The sequence below is a fragment of the Perca fluviatilis genome, chromosome 14 (assembly GCF_010015445.1).
Source record: "Perca fluviatilis chromosome 14, GENO_Pfluv_1.0, whole genome shotgun sequence".
NCBI classification, from domain to species: Eukaryota; Metazoa; Chordata; class Actinopteri; order Perciformes; family Percidae; genus Perca; species Perca fluviatilis.
The window spans coordinates 33,933,588-33,948,390 of NC_053125.1; the positions used below are offsets into that span (position 1 = coordinate 33,933,588).

A 14,803-nucleotide genomic window follows, 5' to 3' on the forward strand; every position below is an offset into this window, starting at 1 on the left:
TGCCTCAAAAATTCACCCTCTACTACTACTCACTGTACCACCCTCTACTACACTGTACCTCCCTACTCACACTGTACCACACCTCTCTACTACACTACAAAATACCCCTCCCTCTACTTACACCCCATGTACCTCCTCTACTACACTGTACCACCCCCTCTTACTACACTGTACCTCCCTCTACTACACTGTACCCACCCACCCTCTCTACTCATACACTATAACCTTCCCTTTACTACACACACTGTTCCTCCCCTCTACTACACTGTACCTCCCCCTCTACTACACCTTAATGTACCACCCTCTACTAACACTGTACCTCCCCTCTACTACACTGTACCTCACCCTCTACTACACTGTACCTCCCTCTAACTACACTGTACACTACCCACTGTGTACCCTCCCTCTAACCCCTACTACACTGTACCTCCCTCTTACTACACTGTACCACCCCTACGCTTCTGTACCCCTCCCTCTACTACACTCTGTACCACCCCTCTACCACACTGTACCCCCCCCTCTACTCACACTGTTCCCCCCTCACCTGCCCCCCCCCTCCTTGCCTCCCTTCCCCCAACCACCCCTCCCCACACCCTCTTTACCCCCTGTAGCACCCCTTACTACACTGTGCCACCCTCTCCACTACACTGTGCCACCCTCTACTATACTGTACCACCCCCTTACTGTAACCACAACTCTACTACACTGTACCACACCCTCTACTACTTGTACCACCTCTAGCACGCTTGTACCAACCATCTACTACCGGTACCACCCTCTAGTACACTGTACCACTATCTACTATGCTGTACGACCATCTACTACACTGTACCACCCTCTACTACGCTTGTACCACACTCTCTACTACACCTGAAATACACCCTCTTCTACACTGTACCACCCTCTAGTACACTGTACCACTATCTACTATGCTGTACCACCATCTACTACACTGTACCACCCTCTACTACTCTGTACCACCCTCTACTACACTGTACCACCCTCTACTACGCTGTACCACCCTCTAGTACACTGTACCACTATCTACTACACTGTACCACCCTCTAGTACACTGTGTACTGCTGTGGACCACAGGCCTGGTGGGTGTTTCCTGTTTCTTATGGTCAGTGCTACATGGTCACCGTTAAACGTCTGGGTGTTTATACTGATTGAGGTCAAAGGTAGAGCAGCTCTGAGAACTGAATTCTTCTTCTATGGTCTGTAGTATAGCATCTGTGTCTTTACACAGCCTTGCAGACTCCCCGCTCACAGCCCCCCAGGCTGAGGTTGGGATATATCTCAGACCTCATCGCCCCGACAATGCTGACTGAGAGAAGCATGAAACCAGTGTGAGAGGGTTTCTCTAAATCCTGGAGACATGTTGGACAAAGGGGTCTTCAGCTGAGACCAGAGACCCTCCATCAGATCCAGGTCTTACTCTCAGGATCACATCCTCCCCCCAGTCTCTGATCCTCCTCTACACAGTTAACATATTAACATATATTAATATAACACACACACACACACACACACACACACACACACACACACACATATATAAAGTAAAAAACCCTTAGAATCCAAATATTAAGTATTTATCAGAATAAGATACAAGAGTAAAACCGTTTAAAGCACATTAAGGTATCTGAATATTAAAACTGAGTTATCAACTTCCATCACATCTCTGATCATTATTATTTCACTTTGGTATAGTTCACATTTCGGAACATTTCCTTTAGCAAACATCATGTAATTCTACTTCATAGATAATCCAGTGTAAGGTCTTATTTAGAGACAGACTCGTCCTCTATGTCCCCCTGAGATATTCTGAGCTGCATCACATGATTTTATAATTACAATAACAACAATATTCACAATGTAATCAACTCCTCAGTTTAAACTATTCAAGATTAGTTGATTTTTAATCATTAGCTGGAAGAAATCACTCCAAGCAACACAAGCCTTTATATGGCTGAGCAGAAAACAAGCATTTAAAATTCCCTCGATATAAAATGTATTATTATCAAAACACCCAAACAGAAGACATGTTGAAGAGCTCTCCACACCTGATTAGAAGATATTTTGTGGGTGCTCCATCTGCTGATATTTACAACTAAAGAAACATTATTTCCTGTTAAAAGCTTGCAGGTCAGCAGGGATACAGCTCAGCGTTGAGTAACAAGAGAGGGGCCCATATATAGAGGTCTGGTCCTCAACACAGCAGCCCAGGGTTAACTAATTGCGATTAATTTCACCGATATTGCGATATGATTCATGATATTGGAGGGAATGATCATTTTTGTATCATTATTCTCATTTTCATTGACTAATATTAAATCTTAAAAAATTAAAATGATTATAGTTTGATTTAGGATCTGTACCAAACAAAGATGTTTTCTGTAGTCTGTAGTATATGATTTGTAGGCCTGGAAGTCTCTGCAGCACCCTAATACTTCATTCAGAATGGTTAGACACATATTTTGCCTTTAACGAATATTGCGCCCCGTAACGTAACTTTTCTTTTTCATTAAAGAAACATTACTTTTACTTGAGTAAATGTTCTAGTTCACTAAAGGTAAAGTTAATTACTTTACCTTTACTTACTGACCCTCCTCTGGGACCATCTCCTCATGGAGACCCTACAGGATCTCAGAGCTCAGATACACAGACCCCCACCACCACCACCATGGAAACAGACCAAATAGCAGATCTGACCTTACACCCTCAGAAGTAATGTACATCATGTTGTAAATACCAGGGATGTACCGAATCCAGGCTTATGATTCGGCTGAATATTGGGCTATATGAAGGAGTTCGGTTTCTGCCGAACCTTAGAATTTTTCCCCAGGGAACCGAACCCTATGCTTGCACTCTGCGCGCTACACTGGTCAACGTAATCACGCAACCGTTGATTACAGGAAGGTGTTTATGTAGGTGGAGCGTTCATTGCAGCAGGCTGTGAGAAAGTGGACATGGAAATGGTGAGCAGAAAAAGTTGTTGTTTGGCAGTACTTTCAATCAAAAGAAGGCCATTCAAGTCCAGCTACATGTTGAACCTACTCAATGCTGATTGGTCTGGTGGTGGCGAGGACCCTAAACTATACACAACATGGCCGCTGTTACAACATCTGGTACGAAACATCCAAAATAATACGAGTTGTGCATGAAGGAATCTCCAGACAGCAGCCAGAATGCAGCAACTTCAGGTACGGCAAAGGAAGGACAGTCACTGCTAGAGACTGGTCCTAACCAGACAGGCTGTCAGCTGTTCTCTCTGTAAATGAGTCTCTCTACAGTGGCAGTGGAGCGACTGCTGCTCGTTAGCTGACGTTAGCTTTCTAACTTCACCCACCCAACATGCCTTCATCATACACTGGTTAGCCAAAATTTGCCAAACTAAATTGTCACTCATCTGGCGACAGCAATGTACTTTCCTACGATGTGAAAAGAGCGTGTGAACTCAACATTAAGTTGTTACATTTAACTAATTTAGAGGCTGTGGACGTCGTTTACTTCTTAGTGCGTTTACTGTGTTAATGGACTGAGGCTGGGAGGAGGATTCGGTTTCCGATTAGGCAGAATCTTAACCAGTGGATTCTGTATTCGGCCGAACCCCAAAAATCTGGATTCAGTGCATCCCTAATGTATACAGCACATGACAAAGCAGTCAGGGGTAAAGAGCTCTGGGAGTTGTCAGACGAACTGAACGGTCGATGTTCCAGCAGCATAATGAGCAGATGGTCCTGATCTCTTGTCCTTATGTATTTTATATATCAGGACACAACCCACTGCAACAGCTACAAGAAGCAGAACACCTGCCAGTCCAACGATGAGGCCTACAGGAGAGGAGGGTCCATCACCAGAATCTGAAGATAATAAAACATATGAGTCAGTAGATGTGTGGATAGTGGAGCAGTCTTCCTCCTCTCTGATGTTAGAAACTGCAGCTACAACCTGATACTCAGAAAAACTCACTGAGAGAGACTCACTCACCTGCTGGGTCTCTAACCTGCAGACTGATGATTCTGATGGTTCTGATTTGGTCAGAGTCATCGGTTTTAACTCGACACTTGTATTCTCCAGCGTCGTGTCTGCTCACATTCTTCAGAGTTAAAGACATGTTCCCGTCCTTCAGATCTCTGTCCACCAGCTCCACCCTGTCCTTAAAGGATGGATGCTGGTGGGTTGTATTCAAGTGTCCATCTCTGTTTAAGAGGACAATATCTGGCTTCAGGTCAGCTCTGGTCCACTGTTCAGCTCTGATGGAGGAATCAGCAGCCTGACATGGCAGAGTGACATCATCTCCAGGGTGCACTGTTACATTTAGGTCTGAAAAACAATAATAAACAATAGTAATCAATTAAAGTCATGGTACTTCTAAAGACCTCCATCAGGTGTAACTCTGCAGAATGGATGTTAATTATCAGAGATATCAGAGGACTTTATTATCACGAGGTCAACACATGAAGAAGCTCCTCACTGAGATACGTGTTGACATGACTCATCAATAGTTCAGCTCTAATAAAAAGTAAATGTTATTAAAAAGGTCATTGTTTAATATTAGATCTGATCTCTTTCATACTCAGTGTCTCTCACCCCTAAAAGGTCATTTTAATCTATTCCGTGGCTACGTACGTAGAGATACCGAGTCTGACGTCACCTCTCTAAACATTTACTACAGGTTACAGCGCTCGGCCATGGCTTGGTAGCATTGCATCCCCCCCCCCCCGACTCATTTCCTGGTTCTCCTTCTCCATAAACAACATGAGATCAAGGAGAGGGTTAAATCACACACACACACACACACACACACACACACACACACACACACACACACACACACACACACACACACACACACACACACACACACACACACACACACACACACACACACACACACAGCTCTGTGTACAATATGTAACATTTCTGCATTAAAACTAGGCTTGACAAAATGTGATATTGCGATATCGATATTAATTTCGATATTTTTAAACATAAGTAAAATTACAAAAGTTAAGGGAAAACGCATCAAAATAGATTCATAACAAATACAGCACAAGGTTTACTTCAACTGACGGTCATATTGGAACAACATGAATAAATAAATAAATAACGACCATGTCTACAGTCCTGGGGTCTCATTTATAAAACTGTGTGTACGATCCTTACTATAAGTGTATATGGTGGTGGTGATGGCGCAGTGGATATGACACATGTCTTTGGTGTGAGAGATCCGGGTTTGATTCCCACTGCGATACATCAACCAATGTGTCCCTGAGCAAGACACTTAACCCCTAGTTGCTCCAGAGGCGTGCGACCTCCGAGATATGTAGCAATTGTAAGTCGCTTTGGATTAAAGCGTCAGCTAAATGACATGTGATGTATTGTAATGTAATGTACGTACGCCCAAAAGCCCAAAATGGTGCACCGCGAAAAAAAGTCTGATTTATAAAACCGTGTGGACACACACCTGTAAGAAATGTTCCCTTTATAAATCACAGATTGACTACAAGTGTGCGTGCGTGGATCAATCTCTTATCCAGCCCTGGACACGCCCATTTTTAACCATAAATAGTCAATGTAAAGCACCTCGTGAATGCTGTATGAATGACACTGGCAGTTGTTACACTGTATCATGATGACTGGCAGAGAAAAAGCTAAAAACTTCTCAGGCGTTCAGGAATTGCTGCCAATTGAATTATAATTTCGGCCTGTTGTCGCAAAGTGTAGGGAAACCGGATCTATAGACTACATATATTAATAATACGTCCAAATCAGCAGGCATTACGGTACTCGGGGACAGCTTCGATATACCAGACGTATAGAATAAGATTTAACAGAACTATATATTAAATCCAAACAAGACTTAGTGATGAAGTTGATGATTATATATAATATTTATTTAAAAAAACACTTAGCTGTCAGCCATTTCCCTCTGAAAACAGCCGGTTTCACCCAGAGTGGCGAGGACCTCTATTTGGACCGGGATGGCACGGTTCCGGCGCGTTGGCCTCTCTACTGGACCCAATTCAGTACATAGATCCAAGAGCGCAGCTATTACTCTTACAGCTATATTAGGGAATTTAAATCGGCAAATTAGCCAGTCATCGTCATGGTTCCTGAAGTCTCTTTCTCTCCTGATTCTTCCATTCCAGTCCTCCTGCAGGACCAGCAGGGCCATCATGCAGCATTACGCACGGGGGTCACCGCAGTATTTATATGTTTAGTCTACAACAATTTGTGATTGTTAACACCTTGCTAAAATCACAGCAACAACTAGTGGTATCCCCCACCCTGAGATACAATCTGAAGATGAAAGAAAGTGTTTTAGGCAAACACACTTTTCTTCATGAAGGTTTTGTTAGCAGTATTAAAATTCGGACTGATAACAAGGACATTAAGGGTAAAGATTGCGCGAGAGCTTAACGGCTATATTTCCAGACTTTGACATTTGATGATATATGCACAGTTTTAAAGACAGATATTTAGTTATTTACACTGTGTTCTGGCATTATCTAATGCTAGAGTATTTGATGATATCCTGTATTTCATGCAGTCGGGCCATCTCCTCCTCCATGATATATGAGTGAAAGAATGTGCGTGAGGCATCAATACTAGAAAATATTACGAGTAATCTTAAAAATAATTTACTTTCTGCAGTCTGACTTCAGTTCACCACCTCACCGTCTGCGTCACCAGTTCCTATTTTGTCTCCAAAATGTGCGTACGTATGGGTCAGAGTTTGCGTGGAGGACCGCACATTCTCCCGTCAAGTTAGTTTTTTATAAATCACAACCTTTGCGTGGGAAGTGGCGTACGCACGTTTTCAGCCCCGTTTTGTGCGTACGCCACGTTTATAAATGAGACCCCAGGTCTCTTGTCCCTACATCTTTTATATATCAGGACACCAGCCACTGCAGCTACAAGAAGCACTCCACCTGTAACTCCTGCTGCCAGTCCAACGAGGAGGCCTCCAGGAGAGGAGTTTCTATCCTCAGGACCTGAAGATAATAAAATAAAACATATGAGTCAGTAAATGTGTGATAGTGGAGCAGTCTTCATCCTCTCTGATGTTAGAAACTGCAGCTACAACCTGATACTCAGAAAAACTCACTGAGAGAGACTCACTCACCTGCTGGCTCTATAACCTGCAGACGGATGGTTCTGATTGGCTCAGAGTCTCTGATGTAGGAACCATCAGGTGAACCACCTGATACAACTCGACACTCGTATGTTCCAGCATCGTGTCTGCTCACATTCTTCAGAGTTAAAGACACATTCCCGTCCTTCAGATCTCTGTCCACCAGCTCCACCCTGTCCTTAAAGGATGGATGCTGGTCGGTTGGATCCAGGTGTTCATCGCTGTAATAGAGGACGATATCTGGCTTCAGGTCAGGTCTGGTCCACTCTGCAACTCTGATGGAGGAATTATCAGCCTGACATGGCAGAGTTGCATTATCTCCAGGGTGCACTGTTACATCAATCAGGTCTGAAAAACAATAATAAACAATAGTAATCAATAAAAGTCATGGTATTTCTAAAGACCTCCATCAGGTGTAACACATGTTAATTATCAGAGATATCAGAGGACTTTATTACCACGAGGTCAACACATGAAGAAGCTCCTCACTGAGATACGTGTTGACATGACTCATCAATAGTTCAGGTCTAATCCTTCAGGAAATGTTGTTTCATATTAGATCTGATCTCTTTCATAGTCAGCAGGGCTCCAGTTTAACTTTTGGCCTTGGTTGCACTCGTGCGCCAAACCTTTTTATTTAGGTGCACCAGCACAAAATTTAGGTCAACCCAAATGTTTCCTCGCCACAATTTCAAGGTCACCTTTTTATCACGCTCCATATACATTCATATATATATATAATGTAAATGATTTTAAACAAGAATAAGGTGTAGGTAAATACTTATTTTTATTTGAAGCACAATTATACTGTATATACAATTTTATTTTTTAAAGTGCTTCACTGAGCTGCCAAACTAAAACATTTTAAGCAAAATAAAACATTGAGCAAAATAGAAAGTGTTACTGCCTTGGCTAAACCAGCTTGCCACACTCCCTAGCATCAAAATCCTCCAAACTGACTAACAATCAGATAGATAGATAGATAGATAGATAATTTTTTTTATATATATATATATATTAGGGCTGTCAAAATAACGTGTTAATTTCGATTCATTAATCTGAGAAAAAGAATAACGCATATTAATCCATTCCATATTGATGTTTGACCCGGAGCCGTTTTAGCCACCATTCAACTGTAAAATGAAGGAGGGAGACGAGAATGTGCTGCCTGGATTATTGATTGGAACATTTACTTGTAGTAATCTTCTTACTCTGGTGCCACTGTAGCGGGTCCCGACTAGGTCTCCGCTGGCAGATATATAGATAACCCTCTGATAGGAGTGCTCTGGAAGTATTGGAAATATTACAGAGAAAATAGTGACACAGGACAACAGTTGCTCATTCTCCATTCACTCGGATTATATTTATTTTTAACTTCACTTTAGCTTTGGATCTGCAATCATGAATTATTTTCTGTTATTTTTGTCTGCTTTGCATTGAAGCACAGGTTATATCCATATTTGGATAACATGAAGCCATGTATTCTTCAAAGGTCTGTGTTCACATAAATGGGTTCTCACATATTTCCAAACATTAACTTACCAAAATCTGTATGAAACCAAAAACAAACATTTTCCCTTTAAATCACATTTTTGGTCTATCATCAATCATATCTGCACTTCTTTCTTTAGACATCTGTCATCTTTGTTCTCTTACCAAAAGAGTATTTTTGTAATAACTGTACATTTCATAAGTATTCATTTTATACAACAGAAGAATTCTCATTTGCAGTTAAGCTGTATTACATTTACATTACGCTATAAGAACACAAACTTCAATAATATATATACATATGCCTCATAACTTGGCGCTCAACTCTATGAACTGAATCTGTATTGATGTAACATTAACGCACGTGTGCCCTCAAACAAGGCCGCAGCCGTAACTGGTCTTATGCTGTACATTCACATTTTACACTTTTAACATTGTAGTACACACATAGCTGCCCTCCACACACACCAAAACAACCCACAAATGTGTGAGGACCAGGTCAGAAAATAAGTATACTGTTTAGTTCATAAGAAAAGCCACCACCCATATATATTATTTAATATTATTTATTTCATTTCATTGAATTGCATTATAGCAGTTCATGTTCATTAAAATGTGCATTGCTTTATGTTGTTAAGAGTCACTGTGCTTCCTGCACTCAGGCATTGTAATAGAAGCATGTTGTTGCTCCCTTCTGCCACAAGAGGGAGTATACCCTTAAGTGAGCGCTTCTGTCAGGAGTAAACAGAGTCAGCCATATACCCCTGACTGCAGACCCGCAGACCTCAATGTGGGTGGAGTTAAACATTTAAACCCGCTGTCACTACCATAGACAGTATATAAGGTCACTACCCGATGGGTCGAGTGCAGATGTGAATTGAGCAGGCGTCACTTTGCGACAAGTAGCCTCCAATATACTGTCTATGGTTTTGAGCTAACGTTAGCAATGAAACAATCACAGATAACTAAAAGTAGTGCCCTATATTTAGGGCACTAGCTACTAAAACGTTTTGAAATGACTGCTAGCTACGATTGCTAACGGCGTTTTGAGCTAACGTTAGCAATGAAGTAGCCTCCTAACTAACGTTAGCTTGCCTGTGAACAATGTTGGAGAGTGAGGTCTGCAGTCAGGGGCTTCTCGAGTCAGCACGTACATTGTATGGTAGTGCTAAGTGCAAACGCTGGACAGAAATGTGTTAACAATGTGCGCAATGTCTGTGTATTTTGCAGGTAAGAAAACATAAAATGGGTAATAAGCAGATGTGTAGCATGGTGTCAGGAGATTGTAGTGATAGTGGGAAAGTTGGCCGTATATTCCGACTGGGTATATTGAAGTGACACTTAACTTTTGTTGTTAGGCATGTAAATGTAGTAGCTAAGTTAATTTTTGCTGGGCCCCAGCGTTGCTATGTTTATGTGTGTGGTTGAAATGCTTTTGCCCAACTGTGAATGCAGTCATGATGAAACCGAGAGCCACAGTAATAGTTATAGAGACATATGGAGTAATATGTATTTGTTAGTTAGTTGGAAGCACGTTTTGGTTAACTGTCAGGAGTAAACAGAGTCAGCACGTACATCGTATGGTAGTGCTAAGATAGGGTGACCAGATTTCCTGGAGCTAAAACCGGGACACTTTGCGCGTGACTGTAGTGTTTTTGTGCACGCACATGCTTTTTAACGTAAACATGTGCCAGCCCAGGTCAGACACAGACAGTAACTTCATTATTTTGATCCTAGGCTCCTCGTCGAATAATAAGTGTTTTTTCATGTGAAATTAACAAAATTGCAGTAACAGCCTTTGACAGTTTAGTGTGAGATTGATGAGATTTTTTCTAAAAGATCTTTTGAAGTGTTATCTATTCCAATAACAGCAAAGTAATTAAAATGATTTATTGAAAATTTTGCGCATTAAACACTTAATTTCCTGTATTCTGGTGAATTTGTATGCACCTATTTCTACCTTTTTCTGAATCAATGTATGCTGCAAATATCTTTATTTAAAGAGAAACAGATTACAATCCAAATATAAAAACATAATGGAATATATTGCAGTAAGGCAGTCAGGCATTCTGTGTTGCTTTCAACTATTTATTCTCCTTTGGATTGACTGTCCTAATTCTATCTGAGTCAGCACACATGTAGCCTAGGCATCATGTACTCTTACCTCCTGTTTTGCGTCTGTTGTTGGTTAAGTAACCTCCTTAATGTGCATATGACAATTATTCACCTCAATGATACATTCATTCATTTTAATTTATTAATAAACCCCTCGACTGTAATATTTCAGATGTTTGAGCAAGATTTCTGCTTTTTGTGCACATTCAAAATATATAAATACAGTATATCTGTGTTCTCTGTGATTTGGAGGAGTCGTGAAATTTTGAGAAAAATAAAGTGATAATAGGCTATTACAAGAATAAAGTCACAAGCTATATTTCAGAAAATAATCTACCTGCACCATAGTCTGCTGTGCATTATGTGATTGCTCTGCTGATACGGTAGATCTCAGACCTTCTGACAGACACACAGCCCCATTTGGGTCTCTGGTCTCTGAATGAGACAAAGAGTTTAGCTATGGAGGTGGTTGTACGCTGCTCTACGTCGGAGGTCGAAACCCGAAACTACAGAAATACACGGAGCACAAACGCAACACATCTACCGCAGCATGTCCACAGCTGAGCGCGTCCATAAACCTGAAGCTGCCCTGCATTTTACAGCGAGAGTGGATACTAAGAGACCCACAGGTCTGCTTCAGAGCTCCGTGTGTTTGAGTCTGAACCGTAGACTGGAAACGTCACGTCACAGGAACTTCAAACTAAATCATTAGTATTGCACTCCTAAACTTTGTGTTGATGGCATCAATGTATTACACTGATTTGGCTACGATTTCTCCGAAAACTTCACCCCTTTCACAGCTTTCCTCACGGAGAGACGGTTGCTAGGTGATAGCAACAAATACAGCATGGTCTGACCCCGCACGTGGCTGCCCATTCTATTCGCCTCGGAAGAATAAACTGGACAAAGTTACATTCGGGGCTACACTCAAAACATTCAGGGCTGAAGACTCCTGGTGTAAACCGGGACATTTTAGCGTCCCGACAGGCTTTTGGCGGGACTCGGGACAAGCAATTAAAAACCGGGACTAAGAGCAAACGCTGGACAGAAATGTGTTAACAATGTGCGCAATGTCTGTGTATTTTGCAGTGCCAGTAAAGGAAGAAAATACTAAGTCACACTGAGTCCTTATTCACGTGTGCAACAAATGCCCCGGAGCCGTAAAGAACAAATAAACAATCTGCGGGCATCGGCCGCCATTTTCTAAACTGCGTACTGTCAAACTTAAAGGTATTGTGGAGGATTTTCCCAAATTTTAGAAAAGAACCGCCCTCTGTAATTTTTGAAAAAATGCACATGCGCAACACCCTGCCTGCTACCGAGAGGAACGCCTATTAAACGTGTGCACGAGAGTGCACTGTTTACAAGTTTCCTTAAGCCAAGTGGCGTGTTATCTGTACACATTTTGAGCTTTCCATGTATATGTCTACGCTGTATACAGCGGACGTAAACATACACACCATGTGTCGTGTTATCGCGAGAACTACGTCACGCGCGTAATGGACGAGAACATTGGGGAAGGCTTTAGTAAAACTAAAAAACAACAGTTGACAAACACCACAGGGGACACGGTCCCAGCTCTCCTAGGTGAGAGTAATTGTAAATCATACAATGTTCCAGAAAGAATAATATTCAGAAACTGTAATACAGCGTGTTTTCAGCCACACAGCATCATTTGGTCATTGATTACATGCCACTTACACACAGTAATACAGCAGAGATCTTATTTATTGATACATGTCAATATCGACTGATCCAGCTTAACACGCTACGTTGACAAGTAGCGTTAGCTCATGCTAATGCTAATGCTGAGGCTAATGCTAATGCTAATGCTAGGTGGGGAACGTTACCGTTATAAGGTTACAACATGGTTCAACACGCTCATGAAGTTATTTTAGGTCTGATTGTTTTGATCAAGGTAAAGTTAAGGGCCGTTACAGCTCCACGGTGTTGGGTCGGCAGAACCAGACCCTCTCGGAGAGAGCAGCACTAGTCAGGGAGCAGCTGGCTGACCCCTTTTGTTACTGGTCGTTCCCCACCAGTACAGTGTGCCCCGATTGGGTAAGCACTAGGGTTGCACGATATTGACAAAATGTGATATTGTGATATCGATTATGAATATTGCGATATCAATATTAATTTCTAAATTTTTTAACATTATGTAAAATTACAAATGTTACGGGACAACGCATCAAAATAGATTCATAACAAATTAAACAAGTTTTTTTTGAGTGAGTGTGTGTGTGTGTGTGTGTGTGTGTGTGTGTGTGTGTGTGTGTGTGTGTGTGTGTGTGTGTGTGTGTGTGTGTGTGTGTGTGTGTGTGTGTGTGTGTGTGTGTGTGTCAGGCGCATAGTCAGTAATGGGCCAGGGTGGCAATGGCCCGCCCACTTTACTCACTGTTTTGCCCACATTAAATAAGAAGATGTGACGTAGTTTTTAGTTTTCTATGATCCTGTCACTCCATACACTGTCAAAGATTTGGCACCATGCTGGCCACTTGTCATTATATATTTCATAATTTAAACAATGCTTGGCTGGAAGTTTTCATTCTTTGATTTTCTTTTACTGCTGGCAGCGCATTTCCTGCTCATGATCTGACCTGAGAGTCCTGAAGCAACAATGCTGTTATTAATGTGCAAAGGATGTATGTTCCATGTGTGATTTCTGTCTGATGTAGACTATTCTATGTCCTGCAGTATGTAAACACCTTCTCTGCTGTTTGGGTTCATGTTTAGTTGCCAGTGCTGCTGGTTCTGCCGGTGCAAATATATTTTAGCCTGAATAGGTTAAAACCATCAGGTTTTTATTTATATTGTTGTGTACAAACTTTTTAGACAGAGTTTTGTTGGTTGAGCATGTTGGAGACAGTACTGTTATTGTTGTTGTAATGCAGTATGTGTTGGAAGGTAAAATTGTTGCTGTTTTTATCATTTTGTCCTTTTTGCTACTTCTACGTCTTTTTTAAAATGGCCCACTCACTTTTGTACTATTCTGCCTAGGCCACTGGTGTATGTGTGTGTGTGTGCATAAAAAAAATAAAAAAATATAAATCAACAAAAAAACAACCCAGCTTCCCTGGCCGAAATAGACCGAAATAATAACATTAAATACATATAAACCATGATAATATCTCGTGAATAATGTTGATTAAAACAGCGGTTATTGGGCTAAAAATACCAATAATAACTGTCCCAGATTTCGAGTTAAGGGGCGGGGGGCGTGTTTTTTCTTTCGTCGATATCCGACGGTGAGGGAATAACATGAATGTCTATCTGAAGGACCCCTCGTCGAAAAATAACGTCAAGGGTACCCCCATTTCGTTGAAACTTGACGCCAGGGTCCTTGACCATGCGTCATACATTTGACGAGTAGGGAGTGAGACTGTGTTGTCATAACACATTAGCTTCTTTTTTGTATCAAAGTAATTAATAATCTGGGTTTCAACCACATTCCCCATAACAACACAGGTCAGAAATAAAGTCTACATGAATATTTAAACAATAACAGCTGATATTTACCAGAAGCTGCTGCAGACAGAAGTAACACCAGGAGCATTAATGGAGCCATGAGAGCTGAGAGAGAGCTGCTGCTGACAGGAGGCAAGGAATACTGCCGTTATATACACAGGTTCACTGTCAGGTGGGCTGGTATATATACTGGTTCACTGTCAGGTGGGCTGGTATATATAGGCTACTGGTCTGGGTGTGTCCAGAAGTGGGAGGATCTGACTACATCATAGGCCACAGGAACAGGACAACTACTGCCACTCTGAAACTATATAGGGCTGTGATCGACAACAGTTTTTTTTTTTTTTTTTTTTTTTTTTTTTTTTTTTTTTGGTGGTTGTTGTTTTTTGTTTTTGTTGTTTGTTTTTTTGTTGTTTTTGTTTTTTTTTTTTTTTGTTTTTTTTTTGTTTTTTTTTGTTTTTTTTTTTTTTTTTTTTTTTTTTGTTTGTGTTTGTGTGTGTGTTTGTGTGTGTGTGTGTCGTTTGTGTGTGTGTGTGTTTTGTGTGTCTCCGTGTGTGTGTGTGTGTGTGTGTGTGTGTGGTTCGT

At 41.3% G+C, this 14,803-nt stretch overlaps 1 protein-coding gene across 1 annotated transcript; it reads right to left on the reverse strand.

The window, feature by feature from the left end:
* Window positions 1-3,502: 3,502 nt before the first annotated feature.
* Window positions 3,503-14,324, reverse strand: LOC120572813. Its single transcript, XM_039822268.1, has 5 exons — window positions 14,270-14,324; window positions 7,136-7,492; window positions 6,942-7,004; window positions 3,994-4,329; window positions 3,503-3,866 (listed from the first exon to the last, which is right to left on the reverse strand). The coding sequence occupies exons 1-5, from the start codon at window positions 14,316-14,318 to the stop codon at window positions 3,694-3,696; spliced, it is 978 nt and encodes a 325-aa protein (XP_039678202.1). The 5' UTR covers window positions 14,319-14,324; the 3' UTR covers window positions 3,503-3,693.
* Between the last annotated feature and the right edge of the window lie 479 nt (window positions 14,325-14,803).

What these genes read in the sequence shown, in the direction of transcription:
- LOC120572813 (XM_039822268.1), bottom strand. Translation starts at nt 14,318, where the DNA reads ATGGCTCCATTAATGCTCCTGGTGTTACTTCTGTCTGCAGCAGCTTCT. An exon ending in TCTGTCTGCAGCAGCTTCTG is followed by an intron (nt 7,493 to 14,269) that starts GTAAATATCAGC and finishes ATTGTTTTTCAG; the next exon opens with ACCTGATTGATGTAACAGTG. An exon ending in ACTGGCAGCAGGAGTTACAG is followed by an intron (nt 4,330 to 6,941) that starts GTGGAGTGCTTC and finishes ATTGTTTTTCAG; the next exon opens with ACCTAAATGTAACAGTGCAC.